A 21,600-nucleotide genomic window follows, 5' to 3' on the forward strand; every position below is an offset into this window, starting at 1 on the left:
GAATGCCCATCCTTGTCAGCCAAATATAACATAGTTTCTAATATTAGACAAACTTGTTGATAAGCTAATAGACAAAGTCCGAGATTCAGGTTGAGCAGAACACCAGGTTGATGGCAATCACAGAAACAATGGGTGTGAGGCTCTGGTGAAGGGGTTTGGTAGAGTTTTCCATTTAAGATAGTGAGTGAGTCTCCAGTTAAATAGTGAATGGAAAAGCAAGCAATTTAAGCGAGCGGAAGTTAGGCTCTTATTAAATAGAATAACAAAAGCATACAAGGTGAATCAATGGTTATGAAGTTTCAATTACTTATTAGGCAGGGGGACTGTCATTGGGCAAATGGATAAGGGGCATCACTATATAAGCAACATGGGGAAGGGGACTCAGAGTGAGCGACTGAAGGGTGTGGAGACTGCATTCAGATTGGCAGCTCAATTTAGGGAGGGGATCCAGCATCAGATTGAGGAGTGCAACATCGGGGCTGGCGGAGTCTGGTCATTAGGTGGGTGTGGAATTTGATGGCATATTACGGTTTATATAGCAGAACAATCCATACATACAAAGACATGCATGTGCACAGTGAAAGTATGGATTATGCGTGCAATGCAAGAGCACTATTGTGTGGGCGCAGATGTAAATGTGGATGTGCGGTGGTGCGCTTATGTGCGGGTGCATACATACATGCTGTAGTGAAGAATGGAGTTGTAGTCATAAGGCGCTGACAAATCCTGAGGATTTGATTCAATTTTCACCATTTGGCATTTCCATTCTGAAAAAGAACACATTTTGCCAACGACAACCTGACCATCAACCACGACCTCAACAATGTTCCTCACCACAGACTCAAGTCCCGATGCCCCTTCTAGGATCACGATGTCACCAACTTAGAATCTCACCCAGAACCAGACAGAAGCTGGTGAACAGAGAGGATCAACGTGGACTTCCACAATAAACACCTAATTCGAGACCCAAACATCGCACTTTCTGGCTTTGACATTGCTCGAAGACACGTGTATTATTGACTACATCAGGACATCAACAGTCCGACATACACATATCCTTTATAAATGGAGAGCGAATGACAAGCCAGAATGTGATTGAAGTCATGCAACCAAAACTATGGACTATATAGGAAACCACTGCAGTATGCACTCCTACAAGGGAGGAATAGCAAAACTACACAAACTTTCTCCTGAAGTGCTCTCAGGGCTGGTAGCACTTGACATTGGTATTAAGCTCCTGAACAAATTTCTATACACAATAATAAACAGAATTAAGTGCGTGCACACTTGTGCTATATACCGGGCTTGACGTTGTCACTCAGAACAAAGACGTAGTCATCGCGGTCGCTGCGGCAGTGTTCGTGGTGGAAGCCGAGCGCGTGCATCAACTCGTGCAGCACGACGCCCTTGGTCACCTTCCCGGGCTCTAGAGACAGCGGCTGCTCCCCCCCCTGCTTCCCCAGCAGTGACCAGCTCTTACTAAGCGGCCTGAAACATGGAAAATCACGTTACCTCGTTATTGATATGAGCAACATTGGCTTGAATGGGTCAACATGTTTATTTACAAGAGTCTGCGTGAAGAATCTACTCGTTGAAATAAGCTAATCCGAGTTATACGGGAAAATATGTAGCAATACAAGGGTTTCAGATGATGCAATTATGCACCGCAATAAGTTCAAAATAGAGATATTTCCAGCCACTTTATAATCGATGAAACAACGATCTGTCTCACCAAGGAAACATATCATAAGATGTTTTTGGTCTATCGGCCAACGGGATTTTTGTACTAATGCTCCCAGCAGCATTTTCATGCACATTCTGGAATGGTTTTGGGTTCATCATCTCATCAACAGGGTGGGGCCTGTTAAACAAATGTTACCAAGTTTACTGATGTGATGATAAACATGAGTCCTCTACAAAACTGTGGTTCCCATTCAGTGAAGTATAAACATTTTACATGTCTTATTGTTTAACGGTGCATTGTGTACAAGGCTGTCGATGATGATATCAGACCATCTAGCAACATTTGTTCAGAATGCCACACTGCTGATGAGACTCAGGATGTTGCATCTGCCTGCCTAAACTCTTGCTGCTCTATAATATTTGTCTAGAAGCTCATAGGCTGATGGATTAAAGTGTAATTTTACTTTATTTAAAGTGGTACTTTAGACCATGATCTATTGTTATAATACAAATGAAAACATTTAATATATCCCATGCATAAGATGTTTAATGCACGATCAAGTCCACTATTACGTTTTACCTGCCATATTCTGGGAACGTTTTATAAATGTATTGATATTTTCATTACATAACTGAAATTTACATTAATTCCTATCAGACCACATGGTGTATAGTACGGTCTCCAACTTGTATTCACCCTATCCCTCTGGCCTCTCTATATGCCATAAAAAAGGGTCATTGCCCAAAAGTCACCCATTATATAGTTTTCAATTAAGGCAGTGTTATTCATGAATGTGTTCTTGTGCGCCACTACCAATACAGGATCACCAAATAATATAAATTTCCACCCAACCTTACATAGTATAAGTTGAACATTTTAGTTTATACTTTTGACCATGTGAAATATATTTCACCTTGTAAGTATAAAAAACTCCACCACCATAACAAGTAGCAGAACAAGAACAATGACTTGGACATGACTGCCTCGAATCTCGTGTATTCATGATGATATTCTTAGGTTTTTTTGGTAAAGTCACGTAGGTAAAAAATTTAAATTAATAAAAGTAAAATAAAACAAAATAAAAATCACGACGTTTCGGAGGCATTTCTGACCAACACCACCTGGCCGGTGAGTTAAGACATGTACATCGGGCCCTCAGGATGAACGGATGCTCTGACCGCACCATACGCCAGGCTGTTTCTCCCACCATACAGAGGCAGCCACATGAAACTCCGACCAAAACTGTCACGTTGCCATACATAGCAGGCGTGACCAGGAAGATCTCCAAAATTCTAAACAAACATAGGCTCCAAGTCCGATTCAGTACAGTGCATAAAATCCGTGATCTGATTCCATCTGTGGAGGATGTCGTTCCTGACTTGCGGTATCGTGGAGTCTACAGACTGGGTTGCAGTTGTGGTGATTGCTGCATTGGAGAAACGAGACGTCATGTTTCTGATCGTGTCCGCGAACACAAGTCAGATCTGAAACACGTTAGAACTGATTCTTCGGCCGTTGCCGATCATTGCTACAACTCTGTGGGCTCTCATGAAATTGTTTTTTCCGAGACCGGGGTGCTCTGCAGGCCTCCTGGCTGCCATCAAAGGTTTGTACGCAAAGCCATACAGATATTCAAACACAGACATAATTTCAACCGTGATGAGGGTTACAAACTGAGTAATCATTGGAAAGATGTGATTAACCATGCAAAAAGAATTTAACTACACTTATTTGGACCATCTTATTTGACAGACAACTATTACAGGTTACTGATAGACAGCCAGTTTGTTTTACCAGTTTTAGTTTTACTTGCTTTCTTTTTTCACACTTTTGTTATGTAGGCTAGGCGTTAGTTACAAACCGCACCTCTCCATAACAAAAGCTCAGTCTTTTGTTATGCAGTTTATTCTTATTCTTAAGCCTCACCTTACCATATTAATAAAAAGTGTGACGTTCCTGGCCCTTCCCCCCTCAACCATTATATATACGGGGTGGTATTTTTTGTAATTTCTCATTTACTTGATACAGCTGTCGTGGCTGTGACGGCTCCACCTGAAGACGGAGGCTTGTGTTGCCTCCGAAACGTCGTGATTTTTATTTTGTTTTATTTTACTTTTATTAATTTAATTTTTTTACCTACGTGACTTTACCGAAAAAACCTAAGAATATGAATCCTTGCAGTCACGAAAGCTTCAAATCTAGTATTCATGCTGAGTTAATTACAGACCAGAGGCAAGCTGGGTCTTCAGCTAGGCCAGAACTGAACGAACTGGGCAGGGTGTCGTCTATCCTGCTTTGACCCTGGTGCCCCTGGCTCCTAACACCCTTCAGATAAAAGCCTCCCTCAAGTGACTGACGCGACTCCGCGACCAACCCAAGCAGGGATCTCAGTGAAGTCGCAGGGTGGCGATTAGGATGCGGTCGTTGAACACAAACTCTGACAAAAACGTAATTTTCGTGCTGCTCAACCTGGGATACTTTGAGCACAAGTAGATATGTTTTTAAGTTTTCACATGTTATTAAAAATACACCTACCCAGTGAGGTGAGAGATCTATCCCAGCATGTGCTGCTTACTGCAACGGGAAGGGCTAGGTCTTCGGTCAGCTCAGCTTAGCAGAGCCGTGTGATATCAACCCGGGAGCATGGTCATCGTGAATCCAAGCCAACAAGGCTGTTGGCTGTCTCCGCATACCGAACATGGCTGAGAGTGTAGAGGAGAATGGATGTGATTTCCTATCTATCCTATACTTGTGGTATTGTTTTAAATGTTGAATGTGAGCAACTCTCACCCATCCAGTGCTTGGATGTGAATGAAGTCCTTCTCCATGCTGTACATTTTGAAATGGACACAGGTTTTGTTCCCAAACTCCTGCACTGCCCGAGTGATGGTCTCCACATCACAGTCATCTGCCAGAAAGCACAATACTTAATAATTTACATGTGTTTACATGTTTGACCTTTCCAGTGCATGCAGTTGTATGTATGTTGAAGTTGTTTTGCGTCGTATGTAGCCAACAGGTTTTTAGCCTCTGTGTTACAGTGTGACAAAAACTTAAAAAGTCCATAACCACTCACTATAAAACCTACATCACCACGCACAAGTAGAAATTAACATGCAGTTTGTGGTTTGTGAATACAACTACAATTCAAATGACATTAAAACTACAAATGCAAACATGATATATGCTTGAAAAAGCATCAGTATTCACTACAAAATGTAAAGAAACAGAGGTTTAAGGAAATATTTTTTTTAAAACAGCACAGATGCTGGTTACAATGCAGGTCCTGGAACACCTCTGCCGATTCTGTAACTCAGCACTGGCACAGAGGGCATGTTGATGTCTATTCCTCAATGGCATGTACAGTCAACAGCAATTCATATGACCAAATACAATAATACAAATGGGAGTTATTAACTATTCTTAGGGTGGTAATATGTATATGAATAGTGTAATATTAATATATAATTAAATCAAAATAATAATTATACATTTTGAGCCGCGTCATGTCGACCCAGGATTCACTTCCGGATGAATGTATCCCCAAACTGTCTGGCATGGGGATTGTTTGACCATACTTCACCATACTAGTGAGTGCAGAATGGTGACGTGAGAGTTACCAGGACTATGATAATTGTTTTTTTACCCTTCTATCTGGCAACAAAACTGACACCTTTTTACAAGGAGTCATGTTTGCATATACCGCAATACCTGCAGTCATAATACAAACAAAAAACATAACTCTGATAATGTGCACTGTCCTTGATATTGATTGGTCCACACCCGAGAGCTTTCCTTAGAGCCTAGTCTCACATAGGTTGGACCAGATGACGCCAAAAGGCGCACAATTCAAAGACAATGCACCATCAGAGTATGAGAGTTCGGGGAACCTCATTTGCCAATAAAAATATGATAATTGGTTTTTACCCTTCTATCTGGCAACACAACTGACACAACCCATGTGAGACTAGGCTCTAAGGAAAGCTGTCTCGGGTGTGGACCAATCAACTTCAAGGACAGTGCACATTGTCAGAGTTATGTCTTTTGTTTCTATTATGACTGCAGGTATTGCGGTATATGCAAACATGACTCCTTGTAAAAAGGTGTCAGTTTTGTTGCCAGATAGAAGGGTAAAAAACCAATTATCATATTTTTACTGGCAAATGAGGTTCCCATAGTGTAGATGCTTGCCCCGAGCTCTCATACTCTGATGGTGCATTGTCTTTGAGTTGTGCGCCTTTTGGCGTCATCTGGTCCAACCCATGTGAGACTAGGCTCTAAGGAAAGCTGTCTCGGGTGTGGACCAATCAACTTCAAGGACAGTGCACATTATCAGAGTTATGTATTTTGTTTGTATTATGACTGCAGGTATTGCGGTATATGCAAACATGACTCCTTGTAAAAAGGTGTCAGTTTTGTTGCCAGATAGAAGGGTAAAAAAACAATTATCATATTTTTACTGGCAAATGAGGTTCCCATAGTGTAGTTACCAGGACTAGTTTATATTCTACACGTCACTGATATTGGCTGTGGCTGGGAATAAAACTGAGGTCACTAAATTCATGAACCTAGTTATGGCCGTACGAATTAGAACACTAACATGAAGCATATACAGTGAGGGATAAAAGTATTTGATCCCCTGCTGATTTTTTACGTTTGCCCACTGACAAAGAAATGATCAGTCTATAAATTTAATGGTAGGTTTATTTGAACAGTGAGAGACAGAATAACAACAACAAAATCCAGAAAAACGCATGTCAAAAATGTTATAAATTGATTGGCATTTTAATGAGGGAAATAAGTATTTGACCCCTCTGCAAAACATGACTTAGTACTTGGTGGCAAAACCCTTGTTGGCAATTACAGAGGTCAGACGTTTCTTGTAGTTGGCCACCAGGTTTGCACACATCTCAGGAGGGATTTTGTCCCACTCCTCTTTGCAGATCTTCTCCAAGTCATTAAGGTTTCGAGGCTGACGTTTGGCAACTCGAACCTTCAGCTCCCTCCACATATTATTTTATGGGATTAAGGTCTGGCGACTGGCTAGGCCACTCCAGGACCTTAATGTGCTTCTTCTTGAGCCACTCCTTTGTTGCCTCGGCCGTGTGTTTTGGGTAATTGTCCTGCTGGAATACCCATCCACGACCCATTTTCAATGCCCTGGCTGAGGGAAGGAGGTTCTCACCAAAGATTTGATGGTACATGGCCCCGTCCATCGTCCCTTTGATGCGGTGAAGTTGTCCTGTCCCCTTAGCAGAAAAACACCCCCAAAGCATAATGTTTCCACCTCCATGTTTGACGGTGGGGATGGTGTTCTTTGGGTCATAGGCAGCATTCCTCCTCCTCCAAACACGGCGAGTTGAGTTGATGCCAAAGAGCTCCATTTTGGTCTCATATGACTACAACACTTTCACCCAGTTGTCCTCTGAATCATTCAGATGTTCATTGGCAAACTTCAGACGACATGTATATGTGTTTTCTTGAGCAGGGGGACCTTGCGGGCGCTGCAGGATTTCAGTCTTTCACGGCGTAGTGTGTTACCAACTGTTTTCTTGGTGACTATGGTCCCAGCTGCCTTGAGATCATTGACAAGATCCTCTCATGTAGTTCCGGGCTGATTCCTCACTGTTCTCATGATCATTGCATCTCCACGAGGTGAGATCTTGGATGGAGCTCCAGGCCGAAGGAGATTGACAGTTCTTTTGTGTTTCTTCCATTTGCGAATAATCGCACCAACTGTTGTCACCTTCTCACCAAGCTGCTTGGCGATGGTCTTAAAGCCCATTCCAGCCTTGTGTAGGTCTACAATCTTGTCCCTGACATCCTTGGAGAGCTCTTTGGTCTTGGCCATGGTGGAGAGTTTGGAATCTGATTGATTGATTGGTAACGAGCTGAGATTAGGAGCACTCCCTTTAAGAGTGTGCTCCTAATCTCAGCTCGTTACCTGTATAAAAGTCACATGGGAGCCAGAAATCTTTCTGATTGAGAGGGGGTCAAATACTTATTTCCCTCATTAAAATGCAAATCAATTTATAACATTTTTGACATGCGTTTTTCTGGATTTTGTTGTTATTCTGTCTCTCACTGTTCAAATAAACCTACCATTAAAATTATAGACTGACCATTTCTTTGTCAGTGGGCAAACGTACAAAATCAGCAGGGGATCAAATACTTTTTTCCCTCACTGTAATAGTAGCATGTAGAGCGCTGGGTCGCGATTAGCTCAGGGCAGAAGGGTGACACTTCAGGCCTCATGCTTCCTTGGGACACACGTAGGCAGCAGATACGTGACTCATAGCCCAGAGTCACATGGTGCACTGAGAGGTGAGAATGAGTGCACAGAGAGCTTGGATAATTTAATTATAAGCGATCTTTAATTATGGAATAACACAAATCGTATATAAATTGCCTCTAGCATAATTTTAGAGTTTGTTAATGCTAATCTGGTTATTATTTGCTACATTTAATAACGAAAACTTATAGTACACCCAAACATCGCCCATTCTGGGGATTATTTTCTTGAAAACAGGTACAATTGGCAATCCGCAAACTCAAAGGCCTATGGGGAAAATATGGTTTGTGTTACGGTTAGTAATACAACACCCCTTATATTTTTGTATGTTTCCCAACATTAACCCAAACATGAAACACGTAGTATTGTAATGCAAAATATGATTACTACAATAACAAAAAAATCACGCTGGTGAACCTCACTGCTTCACTGCTTGCTGGAACATGTGAACTGTAACCCGCGACGGGCTGCATGGGAGACATGATGGCAGCAGCATTTGAGGAAGCTGGAAGTGGTACCCATCTTGACCTTGCCACAGCATCATGGGGTATTGTAGAGTATCATATGCTCTGTTTGTCTCAGGAATTTTCTTGATGGTGTGGTCTTGGTATCGAAGCACAATGTCTCTCTTACCATGTTCTTCACCCACCATAAGAACAGCAACCTCACCACAAGTTGGGGCATTGAACCTCCGTGTGCTCCCCCATTAGAACCTTGGATGCACTGATTACAACCTGATAATGATTGGATGTGACTTATTGGGCTGCATGTTTGAAACTTGTAATCAATAAATTGTGTTGGTTGAACATCCCTTGGAGGGAGAGGACAATTTCTAGTCTGGTAGCAGGAACATTGCTGCATCGCTGGTTACCTTCGTCTCCCATGAAGTATATCTGAATAAACTTATGCTCTTCGCCAGGCAGTGGCTGAATATATCCAATTCGATGATAGACTTGGCCTTGAACTTTGAAGGTGGGCATAAATCCTGGCACCACTATCTCCTTTGTTGCACCAAAATAAGTAATTTAAAAGCAAGAATTGTACTTCCTGATGTTGGTCAGAAAGTGTTTAGACCCTGAGGTATGGCCAGATATCCAAGGATTTCAGTGGCTCAGGGGGGGTCTGCACAAGGCAAAGTTTGACTTTTCCATCACTGCACTACATTGCCTTGGATTCTCCTTTCCACTTTTTAGCACCACATTCTTCACAAGTAATTGACATAGAGCCTAATATCACCATGGACTGCTAATTATCGATCTCAGGTTGGTAATCTAAAGCTGCTCTGTTCCAGTACAGGTAATTTCTTCTTGTTCTTGATGCAGCAGCATAACGGACTTGCCTCTTGTGCACCATTTTTTATGTTGTGGTTCCTCAGCCCGTGCTGCTTCAGTGACTGTGCGTTCCCTGGCTTGTCGAGATGCAGATTGTTCAAGCATGTTCTTCAACCCGTGCTGCTGCAGTGACTTTGTGGTCCTTGGCTTGTCGAGATGCACGATATTCAGGGTTTTTTTCAGCCCATGCTGCTGCAGTGGCTATGCAATCTCTAGCTTGTCTCCATGCACTCTGTTTAGGATTTACCTCAGCGTGTGCATCTGCAGAAGTAACTGTGCAGTCTGTAGCTTGTCTCCATGCACGCTGTTCAAGATTTACCTCAGCGTGTGCATCTGCAGAAGTAACTGTGCAGTCTGTAGCTTGTCTCCATGCACGCTGTTCAGGATTTACCTCATCTTGGGCTGCTGCAGTGGCTGTGCAGTCTTTGGCTTGTCTCCGTGCATGCTGCTTTTCAGTTTCCTCAGCCGGTGCTGCTGAGGTGCCTTCGTTATTTGTCCCGCACTATTTGTTTTATACGCCACAGCGCCACTCTCTTTGTGTTTGTTTTTATCTTGGAGAGGCTTAATTTTTTTCTTTTTGACATTTTTAACGCGAAGAAGAACCTCCATCCCAATCGTCGCCGCTCGCCAAGCTTGTTTGCGTTGCTAGGGGCTACCGCGAGTCGGCGTTTCCGCACATGTGCAGATGTGTGCTTTTTTTGGCGCACTCAAAGTTATCATTACGATCAACGTGAATTGTTACAAAGTGTGATTTTCTTAGTTTACATTGGACCAAGGGCAAAAACAAATAACTTTTTTGTCCGGGGCTTAGCTTGTTGTATCTGTGTTATTTGTTGACATGCAAACCCAACAGTTTGTCAGTTAAAAGCGTTACAATAAAAGGCGTGCGCAGACAGACAGACAAAAATTACGTTCATAGGTAAGATGGTAACATCTGTGATGAGATAACCCACAATAGGCAACGTTTGTCTTTTGTGAGGGAGCATAGATGGAGGTGTGCTTTATCTACGGGTCGAGTCGTGTACCAGTGTGATCATGTAATGTCGTAACAGGTTCCATTTACATATTTATACTAATCTCTTATTGTATATATTCATCATATTGTTTAATAATTATGAACGTAATTACTCACAAAAGTCTGAAGACACTTTGTATGGGATGTAGACGTTGCCATTCCGGTCCTGGGGCCAGCGGCTGCCATTATTTGCGGAGACTCTGTCACTGACTCCACACCCAGTGAAAGCACCTAAAACAGAGCAGCAGAAGAAAGGCTGTGTCTAGCAAGCAGACAAAAACAGGCCACTTCAAAACTGATAGGGGAAGCCAGGGATCGCTTCAGTGGGGAGGCATCTATGCTGAGAGATGAGTGGCAGAGAAATGAAGCATTAATTTTACACAGATTACGCACGGCGTATTGAAGTGCCAGCAGCTTCCCATGGCAGGTGTTGACATAACAAGCAATTATTTAGGCCCAGTGATCTCACTGCATCGCACGCTTTCAGATGCGCTTCTGCAGCCATCTGGAACAATCTTCCTTCCAATATTAGGAAGCCACTGGAATTATGCACTTTTAAGTCTAGATTGAAAAGAATTTGGTTTAAACTGCTTTTTGTGTTTATTTTGTTGTCTTTCTCTGGCACCACCAATAAGTATGGTTGGCTATGTATGGTGCAAAAGCGGTTCAATGTACATTCATCCAATGAATTGTCTCAATTCAGGGTTGCGATTCGATTCAAGAATACCTTCCCGTGTGGTTTTTTATTACAATGGTATTTTTTTTCAAATATTTGCAGTTTTTGTTGGATCTATTAGCCTAAATGTAACAGGCATATTATGTAAAATGTAACATTGGCGTATAATTATACATGGATTGTAAATAATCGATTCATACACGCACAATTTGATGCATGTCACTGGAGCATAAGAATTGGTTTCAATGAATCATTGTGCAATACATGTAGAGGGTTCCATCATGGCCGAGTGGCAATGTGCACTCTCTGTAAGTGTTAAACATTGTGTAGCAGCGTGACCTGCCACTACCCAACATTGTTCAGAAGACAACATACATGGGTATTAGTCTGATGATCATTGCTTAAAACTTTGGTGAAACCTCCAAAAGCTGGCATTTGGAGAAAGGTAGGTTACCCGTGACTAATATTTAAAAAATAAACAAAAAACGATGTCCAGAGCACTGTTTGAATCCTAGTTAAGCTGTGTGCTCTCCCCTGCGGAATTTTGCAGTAAAATTCACACGGATCAGCTTCCCATAAAGCTTGATGCTCATGTGTAAGAAATTAAATAAATGCTTGTAAATACTAGTAAGTGTAAGATGCTATCGACAAACGCAAAGACATACAATTATTGTGAATTTGTAAAAAAAAACAAGCCAACAACACATACCTCGCACTTTGTTTTCCTTAATTTCCTTGGGTAGCTGCAATATCAAAAGACAAGGACTGTCATGCACCTACTAGGCCATACACCAACATATATTCACCGTAAGAATGGGCCTTTTGAGATGTAACAAAGATGAAGACTTTTAACAGGAATAACCTCTATTTGAGCAAGGTGAAAGCCCATTGAGACGACAAGTCTTCCTTTCAAGGGAGATCTCGGTTATAAGAGAAAATATATTGAAAAAGCAAATTGCACAGTATAGAACAACATAAACACTTATTTTATTAAGTCAAGTTTATTTGTAAGATTGATTTGGCCATGAAAAACGTATGATAGCAAATCAAAACAGAGATATAAAACATATGTACACAACTCAGTTAAATACAAAGTGCAATCAAAACCAGATAGAAGAATCAAAAGTTATTGTACAGCATCTGCCTGCAACTTCATCTCAAGACACAGTACAGAAGATGGAGGCATGTTCATCATGGGGAACAAGGAGGCATATATGTACATATACAGTCAACCCTCTCTATCCGCGAGAGTTACATTCCTGAAAACGCTCGCGAATGAAGAATTAACGAATGCAGAAACCTTGTTCCAATAGGAAAAATTGGGTTACATTCCTGTTACAATGTCTTGATAGCAACTGTGGACCAATGTGTTATTCTTCTCTGTTTTTCCATAAGGAACATACTTCTGATGCCATCCATTTCTTTCTACCTTTCATTTATAATTTATTTTGCCACCTCAACAAGTATATATATTTATTTTATCTGCACATCTGTATTTTTAAGAGCATAATCTACTTTTGACAGCTGCCACACACTTTTTCTGCATTTCTCAATCCGTTTTTAATAATTGGACATGGATTTTAGGGGTCCCAGTTAGTTTCTATGACTTCCTAAATGTCACTGTCATCTTACCTATAACACAAATATGGTCGCTTCCATAATCTGCTCTAGGATATGTGTTTGACTGAAGAATTGCATTTCAAAACCGTAAATTAATATGTTTTAATCAGTCTGGTTCCTACTACGGTCACCTGGGCTCTTCAAAGCCCATAATATTCTAGGCATTGGCGGAGCCAGTGGAGGGGAAGTGGGGTGGCACGTTCCCCCCCAATGATCCGATCGAAATCCCTATATATTAGTGATAAATCGACATTTTGCGACCCCCACTGCCACACTATGGGAACCTCATTTGCCAGTAAAAACATGATAATTGGAACCTCAGTGTAGATGTTTGCCCCGAGCTCTCATACTCTGATGGTGCATTGTCTTTGAGTTGTGTGCCTTTTGGCGTCATCTGGTCCAACCCATGTGAGACTAGGCTCTAAGGAAAGCTGTCTCGGGTGTGGACCAATCAACTTCAAGGACAGTGCACATTATCAGTTATGTCTTTTGTTTGTATTATGACTGCAGGTATTGCGGTCTATGCAAACATGACTCCTTGTAAAAAGGTGTCAGTTATGTTGCCAGATAGAAGGGTAAAAAAACAATTATCATATTTTTACTGGCAAATGAGGTTCCCATAGTGTAAAATGTATTTGTTAGTATACATTTTTTCTTACATTCCAAGTTGCTGTGCTTAGAATGTTTTTGTTGTGCTCAGTCACAGGACAATGGTCGAATGTGATCTGCTGCCCATAAAAGTCTCTCACGGGGGAGGTGTTATCACTCTGTGAAGCCCCATCTACTCCATTATGGCCAATAATACTGCTATTTATGGCCATGATTTCCTTGGCAAATGCAGTAGTGGTTTGTCATTGCTTTTTGACGATTTATTTATGGCTACTCCCATAGCCTTTGGTTTACAACCTATCCCCCAAGGTAGCAAGGGGAATTTACCCATTGCCTTCAAAGTGGATTACCTTCAGGTTGCCACCATAACCACGCAAGTCAGGCAGGCGGCAACTGTTTACATTCATTGTGTAAACACTACACTGTAGGCACCATGCTAACGTACATTATGATGAAATGTTAGAATGTATAAATAACCTGGTGGTTTTACAAGTCACAAAAAAGCTACAGTTATGGTACCTGATTCCAGACTCCCACCATGTCCACGAGGGAGTAGTCCGAGACACCAACGTCTCTGAGCATGGGGCTAGCTCCTGCACAAAAGGGCACACGAGCACACGCACACAACATGATTACAATCAAGTCACCCCTCCACTCTCCTAATACTAAAAATAATCTGCTCAGTGCCACCACCACGAGCATGGTGTATTATCAAGCAAGTGAAGTGCTGATATTAGTGGTCATACATTAAGTGCACCCTATGTCCTTCCTTGTGGAAGAGATACATAGATGACACGTTCGTCATCTGGCCACATGGCCCTCTAGCACTGAACCAATTTCTCAAGCATATCAATTCCATACACCCATCTATCAAATTCACCATGGAAGTGGAAAAGTATGGCAAGCTAGCATTCCTGGATGTTTTGATCGAGAAGATGCCTAATGGCTCGTTGGGACATTTGGTCTACAGGAAAGCCACCCACAAGGATGCCTATCTAAAGCCTGACTCCCACCACCATCCAGCCCAGAAGAATTCTCTCATCAAAACACCTACACCATAAGGCCCGTTGCATCTCCGAAAAGCATCACCTAGCCAGTGAACTGGAGCACGTACACCAGGCCTTCAGGATGAACGGATATTCTGACCGTACAATCAGCCAAGCTATCTCCCCAGCAATGGGGAGACAACCATCCGAGGATCCAACCAATAGCATCACTTTGCCATACATACCAGAGGTTAGCAAAAATATTTCCAAAATCTTAAACAAACACAAGATTCAGGTTCGTTTCAACACAGTACACAGAATCCGTGATTTGATCCCATCTGTAAAGGAAGTGATTCCTGATATGCAATACCTGGGTGTCTTCAAACTGAGTTGTGGCTGCGGCAGCAGTTACATTAGAGAAACAAAATGGCATGTCTCGGACCACGATCGCGAACATAAGGCAGATCTGAAACACGGATGGACCAATAGCTCTGCCATTGCTGATCTTTGTTTTAAAGCAGTGTGCTCACACGAAATTGACTTTTCCAAGACGGAGGTACTCTGCAAATCCACCGGCAATTATCAGAGATTTGTTCATGAAGCCATCCAGATATATAAACGTAGACACAACTTCAACTGAGAAGATGGGTACAAACTGAGAAATCATTGGAAGGACTTTATTAACCAGGAAAAGTCTTAACTGACTGTGATGTTTCCATCCTACATGCCTGTCAGCTGTTATTTCCGACTCTCTGTGTCTTTCTCTCTCTCTATGCATCTCTCTCCAATCTCTACTCCAGTGATCCAGGTGCTGCCGCGGCGTCCACTTTCTGCCCCGCCTCCTCCCCCCCCTTCTCTCTCCCCCCCTACTGCCGATGCCTATATAACTTCGTGCCACGGCAGATCTCTCACCTACTTCAGCAGTTTTTTCTTGCTGTGGTTGTCCCACCTGATGACGATTGTTTGTGTTGCGATCGAAACGTCGTAATCTATTATTTTTCTACCTACGTAACTTTACCGAAAGAACCAATGAGTATGGATTCCTGCAGTCATGACAGCTTCAAATCAAGATTTATATGATACTTAGATGCCTCAGAAACCCAAAGCACCTTATGTCTGTGTAATCCACATATCAACATCAATCTTCTTGACCCTTTACACCTCTTCGTTTGTTTAAATGTGTAATAATTCCGCGTGAATTACACAACTACAGTCCAATTTTGACTTAAAACTTTCGTGACTGAAGGAATTAATATTCTTCGTTCTTTTGGTAAAGTCACGCCTGATGAAGACCGCTTGTGTGTTGCGATTGAAATGTCGTGGGTTTTTTGCTTTTATTATTTTCAATGTATTATTTAATTTGATTATTTTATTTTCTATCTATGTGACTTTACTGAAAGTACCAAGAATATGAACTACAGTCCATTTAAATATTAAAACGATATTGTTACATCATTGCATCCATAAGTAAACCTGACATGAAATGTATACAGGTTACAAGGCGTGCTACTTAAGCTGCTTCTGAGACTCGTAGTGTCCCACCCCCTCGGCTCCATTGTTTCAACCAGGATCTACTGTCTCACACTCGGCTAAGAAATCCACTTGGAGTGTAATGTAGATATTTTATTACGGAATATATTACAGCATCATTATCATACTTCACGTTAATTAAATAATCTCCGAGCAATCAGCTAAATAGACACGCTTCAAATGAGCTAATTAATTAGTAATACTGCAATGGCAGTGGTGCACAAGCACAAAATATGAAGTAAAAACTCACATGCATCAACAACACTGCAGTCTTAAAGGAAAAAATCGAATGTGACATTTCAGGCAAGGACCCTTTTTCATAGCACATACATGTCCTATCATTACTCTTTGGTTCTTTCGGTAAAGTCACGTAGAAAGAAAATTAATTAAATCATAATATAACACGACGTCTCGATTGCAACACAAGCAACCATCATCAGCTGCGAATCAATGAGAAAACAAACATAGCAAACTTAGAAATATATTGCAATACAACTCAGAGAGTCGCCTAACTCAAAAGTCAACATCCTACCTGGTTGATTAACGTTCTTTCAAAGAATGCTAAATTTGAAAGAGAGACAAAAGACAGACACGGAGACACAGACAGACACACAAGTAGAGAGAGAACACACAGAGAGGGACACACAGAGAGGGACACACACATAGACACAAAAAAAGACAACACCTCTGTGTCACGGCCTTAAATAGAGAGAGGGGGGGGTAGAAAACAATGAGAGAGTTGTGTGGAATGCCTGACCATAGCGGGCGGAGGAGCGACACTGGACTTCTAAACAAACAAGCACGGAGAATTGTGTGGAACTCCAGCCCATAGCGGCCATAGGAGAGACAATAGACTTACAAACAAGTATGGAGAAAGCAAGTTTAGTAAAATTAGAAAATGTAATGCAATGCAACCCAGAGAGTCGATTAACACACAGTTAACGCATAGCCTGGTTGATTGTTCTTCCAAATATTGTTAAATTAGAAGATAAGTGTGAAACAAACACGGCAAGTCTTCCCCATAGAGGTAGTTCAAACTAGATTCGAAGCTTTTGTGACTGCAGGAATTACGCGTTGGTTCTTTCGGTAAAGTCACGTAAAAAATCTCTTTTTTATGATAAAAGAATACGACATTCGATTGCAACACAAGCTACCATCATCAGGTACGATTGAATGAGAAAACAAACATAGCAAACTTAGAAATATAATGCAATACAACTCAGAGAGTCGGGTAATACAACAGTCAACATCCTACCTGGTTGATTAACGTTATTCCAAAGAATGCTAAATTTGAGAGAGAGACAAAACACAGACACGGAGACACAGACAGACACACAAGTAGCCGACTCTGAGTTGTATTGCATTATATTTCTAAGTTTGCTATGTTTGTTTTCTCATTCATTCGTACCTGATGATGGTTGCTTGTGTTGCAATCGAAATGTCATATTCTATTATTATTTAATTTATTTTCTTTCCACGTGACTTTACCGAAAGAACTAAGGAGTAATTCCTGCAGTCACGAAAGCTTCAAATCTAGTTTTTGTCCTATCATATGCGTCATCTGATCATCTGATCTGGTTACATTTTTTTATTATCCAATGCCAAGCCAAACCCATTGTGCCAGGTGGGGGGCATCAGCTCTAGCCCCCCTCTATCCCACTGTGTCACCACTATTGACCAAGAGCGCACATTTCCATATTTCCTCACTTGTCAAAATAGCATCTAATCAGATCAAGGCACATGCACCGCACTAGCATGATTGCTAGGTTGACCAAAAATGAAAAAATTACATGCTGAAGATTCTTCCCCACTAGTTCCATGAACATTGCCTTACACCTAAATCCAATGTTACATTAAGACTCAGCACCCAGTCTCTGCTCACGGCAGCGAAGGAGACACCGTGTTTCCTACTGCATGCAGCTCCGACAGTCTCTCGTATTTCTCAGGAATCTGGTGGCCGCCTGTTCACGTTTTTTTTTAAAAACTGCCCATGGGGGTAGTGATGTGGACTGTTATCACCCTATGCTCACGCACCACTACCAGTAGAGCTACTTCATCTCATCGAATGTTCAATATGGCTGTGGCTCTCGCACCTGCAGATACGTTCCGGTGACATGAGATTGCTCCAGCTCGTTTCCGTGGTGCCAGCTCAGAGTCGAACATTTTATTGATCTTCTCCACATCGCCATCACTCAGGGTGTGGCCGCCACCAAAGCGACGCATGGTGCTGGTATCTCTGGGTAGCATGGTGGGGCTGTGCTCATCTTTAGATCCAGCAGTCCTGGGGGCACACAGAGGAGAACCATTAAACAAATACAAATGTCATTACACACTAATGCACACCACTTCTCCAATCATATCTAATATCCAAGTTGAAAACTCATTTTTTTAAATTGAAAACTCATTTCTTTAGTACTGCTTGTTGTGCTTAATTTGTTGTCCTTTCCCCGCACATCTGATTCGCACGGTTTGCTATGTACGGTGCAAAAAAAGTTCACCATACATACAATTAGGCACGTGCAAATACCAGGAGTTTTCTATTACACAATGGATTTGATATTAAGCCCGACATGTAAGGCATGTGCAACTTGAGAACATGTGTGCATAATTGTGGGATAATGATAGAAGTGGAATGTTATTGGTTACTTTGTTGCATGCAGACCCTTGAGGCATCGGTGCATTTTCCAAGGCAAATGAACTTGTCAATGAGGCAAATTCACGCGTGCTCATGTGCACAAATATATAATAGTTAAACCTCTTGATGCTAGACTGAAGCAAGCTAGAATTTGGAGTACGCTGGAATTTTGGGTAAACCAGAAAGGCTACCCTAAATAAATAAATGCAGTTTTGTGTTAATAAATGCACAGTGGCCAACAATGTTCTGCAGTCCTCTGCATGTAATGCATCAGTCTAGCTCAGGGCTCGGCAACCTGCAGCTTCGCATGTGGCTCTTAAAGCACTGCTCTGTGACGTTATTCACGTGTATTGCAGCTCTTTAAATATTGAGTTTTTTTTACCGAATTCGATTTTTTTTATCTTGTTATTTTGGTTGCTGACCCCTGGGCCTGCACATAGTCAGCTGGTGAATACCCTCTCTTTTTGGATATACATTTACTAAATAAATTATGTTGATTTAACTTGTTTTGTTAAATATTGAACGATTTTTTCTCGGTAAATTAAATGTTGAGTCAAAAATGCATTTGATTTACGGTAAAACCTCTCATAGCCTGATGTATTTGGGGAGAGCCTTTATGGTAATGCAGTATGTCCGGCAAATTTTATATTCATAATATATTGAAATTGCATTTACAAATAATGAATACCTAACATTACGTTTACACCGAATAACTTAACGAAATAAAATTATTGATATTTTAATATGCACAATTTAATGTAACTGACAAAAAAATTTCTACTGTACATATTTACTTGAGTGACCATCACCATGAAGCAGAGAGGACGGCTGAGATTCACGAGTTGTGGGAGAATGTAGAGAGAGTACACAAAGACAGCTCAAGGGAGAACGAGGCTTACATGGGCACAGGATCCCCGAATTCCATGCAACGGGTAAATAATTAGCTTCAGAATTGCTGGTGCACAAACAGCACATCAATGGTACTGTATTTATTACAATGTTCTGGCATAGCATATTACATTTCCTATCGCTGGCAAGAACATCTCGAATTACCTACGCATGCTTAGCATAGAGTCTTATCACACATTACATGTTTAGCACACAATTAGTCAAGGTGTGCCCTCGGATGAGTCGTTCATCCATGTCCTCCGTTTTTCTCTGTTAGTGCGTTTGTTTTTCATAACTTTACATATATTGCATATTAGCAAAAAAAATACCCCGTGTATCCTACAATGTATGCTACCCAAGAGGTCTTTCTTTTGCGATTTAGTTTATTTGTATTATCAATAAGGTTTCCCCCAGTTGTAAAAAACAGATAACTGGAACCGAACCATCCGAGCCCATTGTTAACATGAACTGCAATCATCCATAGAGGTTTTTTTTTGGTTAGATTGCGTAAATATATAAATGTGTCAAATTTCGATTTAAAGCTTTCGTGACTGCAGGGATTCATCTTCTTGGTGCTTTCGGTAAAGTCACGTAGAAGGGAAGTAATAAAATAATAAAAATAAAACATAATAAAATAATTCTCACGACGTTTCGGACGGCTGCTTGCGTTGTGGCCGAAACGTCGCGAGCATTATTTTATTATGTTTTTATTATTATTTTATTACTTCCCTTCTACGTGACTTTACCGAAAGAACCAAGAATATATAAATGTGTCGTTAAAACTCCTTGGTTACAAGTCCTGTAAAATAAATATTTGTTTTCCATTGTGATTCAACCAATTACACACATTCACCTTTGTTACAACAGAACTGTGATTGAATAAGAAAATCAGTTGATAATAAAAAAGTGATTTACACTAAAATACAGAATATCACATATTTCTCATACACAATCCCTGTGAAGGTAAAACCTGGAAGCACCACGTACATGCCATAGTGGGTGATGGAGCTGTAGTCATACGGAGTTGTTATATTGGTCTCATGGAGTATTGTATTCACAATTGCATCCTTCCATTCTGAAAAACAGATATTGACATTAAAGTAGAGCATGCTTCAATTAAACAACACATTTTCCTTAAAAAACAACAATAAGTACCCTCTCTCTCACATAACTGGTGTTCATGATTAAGCAGCATCTATTGAAAGGCTCTGTGCAGTGAAGGCTCAGGGACTGCGTGTGAAACTCAGTTGATAAAGGTTTGTAGGCTGGAGTGACCGGTTTGGGCACAGACTCGAAGCCCTATTGTCCTTATTCTCTTTGCTGCCTAACTCAGCTGAATCGCCTCCTCTTCTATTATTGCTGGAAATGTTGACAGCTAGAATTAGAATCAGAATCTGTATTCATCGTGGAGAAATCTGATTAGCTATGAAGCTCTTTTTCATAGATGTCCAGTAGGGGTGGGTCAGAAAGTAACAAGAAACAATACAAAAACGATTGGAGTGGAAATAATAAAAAAGGTAAGAAAATCACTAAAAATAAATATGTAAAATAGATTTTAAAAAATTTTCAGGAGAAATTGCAAACGTATATACATTCCTGCCGATTTTTAAACAATAAATGCGAGTTTGGGAAAGGTAACAAAACAACAAAATTTAGCTTTCGATGCACGGGTAAGTATCAAAGTTACAAATGACATTGGGCAATGTGGTTGTATCCAGCACAAATCTTTTGCTTTGGGATATTTTTTGAAGGAAGATTTAGGATTTTTTAGGGAGGAAACAAGGTCGTTCCAAAACGTTGGTACTACAACGGCAAAGGTTTCGTCACCTATTCTAATTCTTGTGATAGTGTAGTGTCTTCTTTGTAAATCACTCAGACTGACACGTTGTAACAAGTCACCTGCTTACACTTTATTAACATTTTTATGCACCAGTTGTAGGCACTCCTATAACTATCTATACGGTCACTTATGTTTCTTCTCCCCACTCTTATCTACCCTTCACCTCGCTATCCTGCACTCTGCTCTCAGCGACTCTGCACACAGCGCCTCCGCACACAGTGTCTTCACACACAGCGTCTCCACGCAAAGCATCTCCGCACAAAGCATCTCCGCACAAAGCGTCTCCACACAGAGGCTTCACACACTCCACCGCTGCCCTCACCTACGCTCCCTCAGACCTACTCACTCATCTGTCCCGGGTGGGGGGATCAACCATTACCCGCCCGGCGACTTGTGAGGGTTGAGGTCCGTTGACGGCTTGAGCGGCAGTGGCAAGATGTCTTCACTCTTGTCTCCAGCAACAACTCCCCTTCGCTCACACAGCCTCCCGCTTA

At 41.3% G+C, this 21,600-nt stretch overlaps 2 protein-coding genes across 2 annotated transcripts in view; both read right to left on the reverse strand.

Moving 5' to 3' along the window:
- LOC144736805 (uncharacterized) overlaps positions 1–20,335 on the reverse strand; it is a 104,337-nt gene extending 84,002 nt beyond the window's left edge. Inside the window, exons 1-8 of the mRNA XM_078619452.1 lie at positions 20,254–20,335; positions 17,837–18,024; positions 13,747–13,820; positions 11,708–11,741; positions 10,440–10,553; positions 4,475–4,592; positions 1,301–1,488; positions 680–767 (exon numbers count right to left, since the gene is read on the reverse strand). Coding sequence (XP_078475578.1) covers positions 680–767; positions 1,301–1,488; positions 4,475–4,592; positions 10,440–10,553; positions 11,708–11,741; positions 13,747–13,820; positions 17,837–18,024; positions 20,254–20,255 — 806 coding nt within the window. The 5' untranslated portion in view covers positions 20,256–20,335. The remainder of the gene's footprint in view (positions 1–679; positions 768–1,300; positions 1,489–4,474; positions 4,593–10,439; positions 10,554–11,707; positions 11,742–13,746; positions 13,821–17,836; positions 18,025–20,253) is intronic.
- Positions 1–21,600, reverse strand: part of LOC144736793 (uncharacterized) — an 870,278-nt gene that overhangs the window by 735,766 nt on the left and 112,912 nt on the right. The gene's annotated exons all lie outside the window — the stretch shown is intronic.

Source organism: Lampetra planeri, chromosome 3, assembly GCF_965212315.1.
Source record: "Lampetra planeri chromosome 3, kcLamPlan1.2.h2, whole genome shotgun sequence".
In the NCBI taxonomy this organism is placed as follows: domain Eukaryota; kingdom Metazoa; phylum Chordata; class Hyperoartia; order Petromyzontiformes; family Petromyzontidae; genus Lampetra; species Lampetra planeri.